Below are 8029 nucleotides of genomic sequence, written 5' to 3'. Positions count from 1 at the left end.
TTCACTATTAAGTAATCCTGTTGCTGCTTTTTTTTCACTTTCAGTTCTCCTTTAAAGGGTTATTCCTTTTATTGGTGGAGAAAACAAGTCTGATTCTCCTTTTTTTCTTTACGACCTCTTTCAAGTCCCTGGTTACATACATCCTCACAAAAGAGTCCCTTTCCCCACCTCAATTTTTGTTTCATCTCACTTTGTCAATTTCCCTCAGGGCACATTTTTAGAGCAATCTGTAGTTTTGTGGGCCCTTTATTTGTTTATTTCCCTATGCCACTATCTCCATATATGCAGGGATCTTTGTCTTGTCACCACTCCAGTACCTAATTTCTGATTACATTCATCTAACATTTTCAAACTCAGAAGAGCTCCAGAATATGAATGTTGTGTTAATAAGAAAATGACTGAAGTTACATCTTTCCAGAAATGTTCATTTATCTCCTCATATTTTTAGCACTTTTATCTGATTATATGATCTTCTGAAATTTGCTTTGGGGCTTTGTTTTTCATAAATAAATTGGAGAAGATGTTTCTATTATAGAATCATGTTAAACTCAGGACCAGGTACAATAATTGTGAAACACACAAGTAGGCAAATAGAACTAGGGCACCCAATAAGTTTCCCTTTTCTTTTTTCTTTTCTTTCTTTCTTTTTTTTTCTTTTCTTTTCTTTCTTTTTTTTTTTTTTTTTTTTTTTTGAGACGTAGTTTCCCTCTTGTTGCCCAGGCTGGAGCGCAGCCCAGGTTGAAGCGATTCTCCAGCTTCAGCCTCCTGAGTAGCTGGGATTACAGGCACCCGCCACTACACCTGGCTAATTTTGTATTTTCAGTAGAGACTGGGTTCTCCATGTTGATCCCGAATTCCCGAGGCTGGTCTCGAATTTCCGACCTTGGGTGATCCGCCCGCCAGGGCCTCCCAAAATGCTGGAATGATAGGCATGAGCCATCGCGCCCGGCCCAATTTCCCGCCCGGCCCAGCATCCCAACAGTAGATTTCAAACAAATACAAAGTTAAGTGGAAGAAATAGGCAACAAATGGAGGGAGTGTGAGACTTCAAAATGTCCCAGAGATAGGACCCAATCAGATCCTTGGCCCCACCAAGCGCCCCCATCACTCTGGCCCGACGGCTCCAGAGACCAGCCCAGGCCAGCCCTGGTGGGTCCCCATCTGTCCTCCCCTCCAAGCTGGGAGCACCCGGGCCCTCTTGGTCTGTCCTTTAGTCTCGCGCAGCGGGCACCGGCAGGATGGTGGTCTCCTGTGGGTTTTGCTTTTCAGGCTGTCAAGTAGAGAAAACCCCGAAACTCCTGGTCTCGGGCGCAGCACAAACTCCGAACTGGCACCCGGGCTGAGTCAAGATGGCAAACCCCGGGTAAACATTCGAAAGTCCCTCGGTCCTCCCCGCCCCCGAGCCCGGTGCCTCTGCCCTAGCCGAGGCCTCTGCCGTCTTCCCGGGCGATGAGCCGGCCGGGGGCCGCGGGACGGCGGAGGACCCTGCTCCGGTCCGAACTACAGATCCCAGGGTGCCTCTCGGACTCGCGCTCCCTCCCTCTCTCGCTCCCTCCCTTCGTCCGCCTCCTCCCCCGGCCCTTGTTGTTTTGGCTGGAAGCGCTCCGGCGGAGTTTCAGAGAAAGTCTGGGCAGAAACCGGAGCCGGGCCTGAACGTGGGAAGGGGAGGAGGAAAGGGAGGAAGAGGGAGCTCGGAGGCCGGGAGAGGGAGGGATCGCGATCTGGGGCCGAGCGGCTCAGAACCTGCCGCGCGCCCCGGGGTGGGGGAGGCGGCGGGGGAGGAGCGCGAGGGAACGGGACAGCGGGATCCCTCCCAGGAGCCAACCCGCTCCCCGCCCTCTTCGGCGGCCGCGAGAGCGGACCCACCCTCCGGCTCGACCTGCGACCTCCCTGCGCCCGCGGCTCAGAGACGCCCGGCGCTTCGCCGCCAACGCTGCGGCTCCCTCTGTGACCGGGACCAGCCCCGCGCCGGCTGCCCGCGGGCGGCTCGCGGCTTCCCCTGTCCACGGTGTTCCTCGTGAGCCAAGAAGTGACCCACCCTAGGAGGGGGAAGGAGGATCGCCCGGGCGCACCGAGACGGAGGGCGGGCGAGCGAGAGTGGGCACCGCGCGGGGCATTGTGTCTGTGTGTGCGTGAGCCGGGCTGTGTCTGTTTCGGAAAGCGCTCTGGGGAGGTCTAGTCCCTAGGGGGCGGAGCGCGAGGGACCGCGGCTGCGACTCCGAGTCGGGGCAGAGTCCCGCTGAGTCGGAGCGCTGCTGAGGCGGCTGGCGAGACGGCACCCTTGAAGGCGAGGCGGGCACCCTGAAAGGAGGCCGGCGCGCCCGCCGCCCCGGCTCGCGTTCTGTTCAGACTCGCCGGCCTGCAGAGGAGACTTGAACTCCAGGAACCCCCGCGCCTTGGAGCCCGTCCGCCCCGTCGGCCCGGAGTGCGCGACCCAGAGAGCGAGGTTCTGGCAGCTGCGCGCTCGACAGGCTTCGGCTGTGTCGGGAGCGCGCCCGCCGCCCCTCTGCTGCCCGGCCGGGAGCCCGAGACGCGCGCCACCATGAGCGGCGGCGAAGTGGTCTGCTCCGGATGGCTCCGAAAGTCCCCCCCGGAGAAAAAGTTGAAGCGTTATGTAAGTAGAGCTGCGGGCGCAGATCCGCCGGCCTTGGCGTCCACACCCCTCCCCAGTCGGCTCGCCGGCGGCTGCAGCTGGCCGCGCACGGGCTTGGTTCTTAAACGAATGCCGGTCTCTTTCCCCTTGGTCCCTACCCCGGGTGCCTTGCACTCACTCACGCCGAGGCATCCACTTGGCCGGACAACTTTCTTCCACCGGGTTCCCGACAGCCTGCTCTGCAGGCCTGCTTGCCCCGTAAGAGGGCCCAGACTTGCGGCTAAACTCCTGCTACACGCTTCTCTTCTTCCTTAGGAAGGATGGGGTGCGATGGAGAGAGGCACCTTCTTCCAGATTTATCCCTGCATCTGATTATTAGGGGGCTGATGTGTGCTTAAGTTCCCGCACTGGGAAAACCGCAGAGGTTTTAGGGCTCACCAGACCTGTCTTTGGTGGGCGCGCTCCCTCTCCTCCGCCCCTCGAGATAGGTTGCGGGAAGCAGGCTGTGGACCTGAGGAGTTGTTAGTAGAGACAAGCATATCGAATGCGCGCAAAAAGGAAAGAAAGAAAAGTTATTACGCGCCCTGCCGTTTGCTTAGCAGGGTTCACATTTTCGCGGTTTTGAATTAAGGGACTTTGGAGTTTGGCCCGGTAGTCTTGGCGGTTTGCTGCGAGAGGAGGGCGCTGGGGGGAGCCTAGTGGCTGGTGTTTGGGCGCCTTGGATGTGCTGTCAAACTCGGCGGGAGGAGACAGCTGAAGCCAGAAGGGATTTCAGTTGCTGTCCTTTTCCAGGGAACCAGAGTGGCTTTAATAGTGTATGTGTAATTGATACAAGATGCTATATGTTAAACCATTTTAGCTGTTAGGAAAAATATTCCTTGAAAGTATCAACCTTACTTTAGTGGAAACCTGTGTCCTCTTCAGAGGTCTGGGAACGTATTCTTCCTCCCCATTGGTTGTTTTGTCGGTGCCCTCTTGCCAAGGAAAGAAATGACACTTTTCTCCCGGCGTCTGGACCAAATATTTTTTTCTAGTAAAATGTGTTTGCAAAAGCAAAATTTATGCTCCCTTAAATATAGTATAAATTTAATGCCTGTACTAATGGAACCCGTTTGTCGTTGAAGAATATCTACACTCAGTATTAGAACTCAGGTTAATCCTATTAGTCACTGTTTGCTTTCATAGAACAGCGTGAAGTACACAGAGCGAAGCATTTACCTTCACTGACAACTCATCAGTAAATTTCTGATTTACTTTCTGCCAGAATTTGTTATAGACAAGTAATTTTATTGAAGGACTTAATGCTGCAAATCATAAGAAAGCTCTCCAGAGAGGTGTAATCCCTCTAAATCCTGTCTCTCCATCAGTTTTCCTGAATATCCTAGTAAAAACGCTAACTTCATTCCAAAAATATGAGAGGCAATTTTTTTCTCCCACCTGTTTTAAAGAGAAAGGGGTGTGTGTGTGTGTGTGTGTGTGTGTGTGGAGAGAGAGAGAGAGAGAGAGAGAGAGAGAGAGAGAGAGAGAGAGAAAGGGGTAGAGAGTATATTTGTTTTGAGAAGGCCCAGTTTAGGAAAGACAGATTCTTAAAGGAACTAAAGAATAACACATTTGCTGAACAAGAAAGAGGAAAGACAGATTCTTAAAGGAACTAAAGAATAACACATTTGCTGAGCAAGAAAGAGGAAAGACAGATTTCTTAAAGGAACTAAAGAATAACACATTTGCTGAACAACAAAGTGATAATAGAGGTTTAATGCATTCTTTCACATGGTTAGTTCATGGCTCACTCAAAAGACACCAAGCACTGTATTGGACACCAACCGTAAGGTCAGAAAAAGTAGGAAAAAAGCCCTGCCTCTTGGGCTTAGAATTCAATTGAACTATTAACCAGGAAAAAAATCAACCAAAAGGATTATGCCTTCACAAGAAAAACAACAAAAGGAAGCTGTAATTTGATTATTACAACTGTTTTCTCAGGTAGGTGTCATCTCTATTTTACAGAAGAGAAAACAGTCCTGCATTTGAACCAGATCTGCCTGATTGATTGGACTGTAAAAGGTTAATGACTCTCACCTACATCATTTCAAATGTGGAGCTTAGACTAGGACAGGCGTCCCCAAACTACGGTCCCCAAACTATGGCCCTCGCATGTGGCCCCCTGAGGCCATTTATCCGGCCCCCCGCCGCACTTCAGGAAGGGGCACCTCTTTCATTGGTGGTCAGTGAGAGGAGCACAGTATGTGGCGGCTCTCCAACGGTCTGAGGGACAGTGAACTGGTCCCCTGTGTAAAAAGTCTGGGAACGCCTGGACTAGGACATCTCTAAAGGACCTTCAGGCTCACACCTGTAATCCCAGCACTTTGGGAGGCTGAGGTGGGTGGATCTCCTGGGGTCAGGAGACCATCCTGGCCTGCATGGTGAAACTCCGTCTCTACTAAAAATACAAAAAATAGCCGGCGTGGTGGTGCACGCCTGCAATCCCAGCGACTGGGGAGGCTGAAGCAAGAGAAATGCTTGAACTTGGGAGGTGTAGGTTGCAGTGAGCGGAGTTGGTGCCACTGCACTGCAGCCTGGGCCACCGGGTGAGATTCCGTCTCAAAAACAGCAGCAGCAACAAAATAAAGGTCCTTGTGGATTATAATTTTTCCTATAACTGAATATTAGTTGAGAATACTAATATTCTCAACTAATGAGGTGGGCTTTGGATCAGATGCACAGCGCTAAAGAAACGAAGGACCTGGTCTTTGCCTTTAAGTAGCTTTTTGAGTCTTTGGGACCTTGAGACAAGCATATGTAAAAAAGTCAAGCAATAGTGCAAAGTAGTATATGACTGTAAGTTGAGTGGTATAAATATTTTCTGGCTGGTGTGAGAAACAAGTTTAGTGTAGACTGAAGCCATGGGAACATTTGAGAGAGATAGTAGGCTGCCTACATTGTGTTTTCCACAGGAGGATGAATATGCCTAACAGCTTAGGAGAAACTAGGTTTTTCCTTGCCTGGTGTAGCACTGGTGTTTTCTTTACTTAAGCATGAAGTGGATGGAGATGGTCCAGGAAGACGGTGGACAGGGTGGCTGTCACAATAGAGAAACCAGCATGGAGTGTTAGGAGTTAAACAAGGCTTGTATTTTAGCTGTCAGGTTGGTGGCCCAGAAGATTTTGACATTCCCAGATTATTAATCTTTGGCTTTGGTGTCCAGTTTAGATGGTTTTTGCTAAAGTAGCTTTGACCATCAAAGATACAGGCACGTATACATACATCTCCTGTGCTTGTTTTCTTTTCATGTAGAATGTTTATTTTTCTGGATAAAGGAAACATTGTTGGCTACCCAGTAGGTAAAATGTTTCTGGATAATGATTTGTAATGAATGGATTTGTTGTGAAAAGGTATCTTGGATGCTTGGTACTGTAATTATTAAATGAGACTTCGGGGAGTTTGAGCATCATGATTCTCTTTGGAAATATTTGGCCCATGGGACTTTGACAGTTGTCTCACTGTTTACAGCATTTATAAGGTAGACCTTAAAAGGGCTTTTAAGTGACAAAAAAATTGTTTTAGTTTTGTTTTATTTGACTTTTTTGAGATGGAGTCTTGCTCTGTCACTCAGGCTGGAGTACAGTGGCACGATCTTGGCTCACTGCAACCTCTGCCTCCCAAGTTCAAATGATTCTGCTGCCTCAGCCTCCCAAGCAGCTGGGACTACAGGCGCTGGCTACCACACCCAGCTAATTTTTTGTGCTTTTAGTAGGGACAGAGTTTCATTGTGTTAGGCAGGATGGTCTTGATCTCCTGACCTCATGATTCTCCTGCCTGGCCTCCCAAAGTACTGGGATTATAGGAATGAGCCACTGTGCCCAGCCTGTTTTAGGTTTGTTTTTTTTTTTTTTTGAGAGAGAGTCTTGCTCTGTCGCCTCGCCCAGGCTGGAGTGCAGTGGCATGGTCTTAGCTAACTGCAACCTTCGTCTCCCGGATTCAAGTCATTCTCCTGCCTCAGCCTCCTCAGTAGCTGGGATTACAGGCATGCACCACCACGCCCAGCTAATTTTTGTATTTTTAGTAGAGATGAGATTTTGCCAGGCTGGTCGCAAACTCTTGACCTCAGTTGATCCGCCTGCCTCAGCCTCCCAGAGTGCTGGGATTACAGGTTCTGAGCCACTATGTCTGGCCTTAGGTTGTTTTAGTTTTATCTTTAAAGCCATCTCAAATATGGGCTCCAATAAATTCCATTTACAACTCCACGTTATGTTTACTGTTTCATAGTCAACTCAATCAGGATTTTTTGTTGTTGTTGAGACAGCGTCTTGCTTTGTTGCCCAGGCTAGAGTGTGGTGGCGCCATCTCTGTTCACTGCAACCTCCTCCTGCTGGGTTCAAGCAATTCTCTTGCCTTAGCCTCCCAAGTAGCACCACCATGCCTAGCTAATTTTTTGTTTTATTTTGTATTTTTAGAGATGGGGTTTCACCATGCTGGCCAGGCTGGTCTCGAACTCCTGACTATGTGATCCTCCCACCTCAGCCTCTCAAAGTGCTGGGATTATAGGCATGAACCACCGCGCCTGGGCCAAGGAGGATTTTTTTTTACACACTAGTGTGTGAGTCTGATGCAGAAGACTTTCTCAAATTTCTTAAAGAATGACAAAAGAAAATGAAAGTCAAAAGTAGTCAGCAGATTACCCAGCTTTTCCTTCTCATTTTAATTTTTTCTGTATTTGCAAAAGGGTTCTCTCCTGTTGTATGTGTTTCATTCTCCTGGAAGTTTTTAAAGTCGACTTAAAATGGAGGTGAAAATTTTAATGCTTCTTTTCAGGGTTGCTACTCTGGTGTTGCTGTTTTCATCCTGTGTTATACATTAAACAGCTGCTTTTTTTTTTTTTTTTACTTTGTTAAGGACCTGATGGAATCATAAACAGATCACTGTCACTAGGGTTACAGAAAACAAGTAAAGTCTTGGTAGTATGCACTCAACAGTGGTGCTCAGACTTTTGAAGAATTATTTAAAGAAATAATGGTGGAATTTTCATCAGAACCTGAAATTTTAGCTGAAATAAGAGGCAAGTCTGTAAACAAAGGATTGTTTCAAGCCAGCTGGCTACCACCATAGCTCTGCAGGATAAGCTTCCTTGCCTCAAGCCCAAACACTAAGTTTGGGCTCTTCCATAGCCTGGCTGTCAGCATTGGGCAGGTGCACAGTCTCAGCAGGAGAACCTGCTTCTGAGCCCAGAGCAAGGTGGCCTCTTAGCTGACAGCCAGCCTGGGAGCAAGGCCCCAGTCAGTTCTTAGGTGGGTAATCTGTACTCAGCGTGGGTTCTCTGCCTGCTCTGCAGCTGTCAGTTAACAGGACAACTCTTGCCTGGACTTCCAGAACACAACCCTGGTTCTGGAAATGGGCCTAGAAACAGAAATAGCCTCTCCTACAGGGTGGGACATCTGACAT

General features: G+C 49.2%; 1 protein-coding gene across 4 annotated transcripts in view; it reads left to right on the top strand.

Moving 5' to 3' along the window:
- Positions 1 to 1712: 1712 nt before the first annotated feature.
- GAB1 (GRB2 associated binding protein 1) overlaps positions 1713 to 8029 on the top strand; it is a 159313-nt gene continuing 152996 nt past the window's right edge. The window contains exon 1 of one of the 4 annotated variants that reach the window (XM_010338639.3): positions 1713 to 2614. In XM_010338639.3, the coding sequence (XP_010336941.1) occupies positions 2543 to 2614 (72 nt within the window). In that variant the 5' untranslated portion in view covers positions 1713 to 2542. The remainder of the gene's footprint in view (positions 2615 to 8029) is intronic. The other 3 variants (XM_003928018.4, XM_010338640.3, XM_003928017.4) reach the window with 3 other exon arrangements.

The sequence above is a fragment of the Saimiri boliviensis genome, chromosome 3 (assembly GCF_048565385.1).
Source record: "Saimiri boliviensis isolate mSaiBol1 chromosome 3, mSaiBol1.pri, whole genome shotgun sequence".
Lineage (NCBI taxonomy): Eukaryota > Metazoa > Chordata > Mammalia > Primates > Cebidae > Saimiri > Saimiri boliviensis.
Note: the sequence above shows the minus strand (reverse complement) of the source record. Positions and strands in the feature narration are given on the sequence as shown.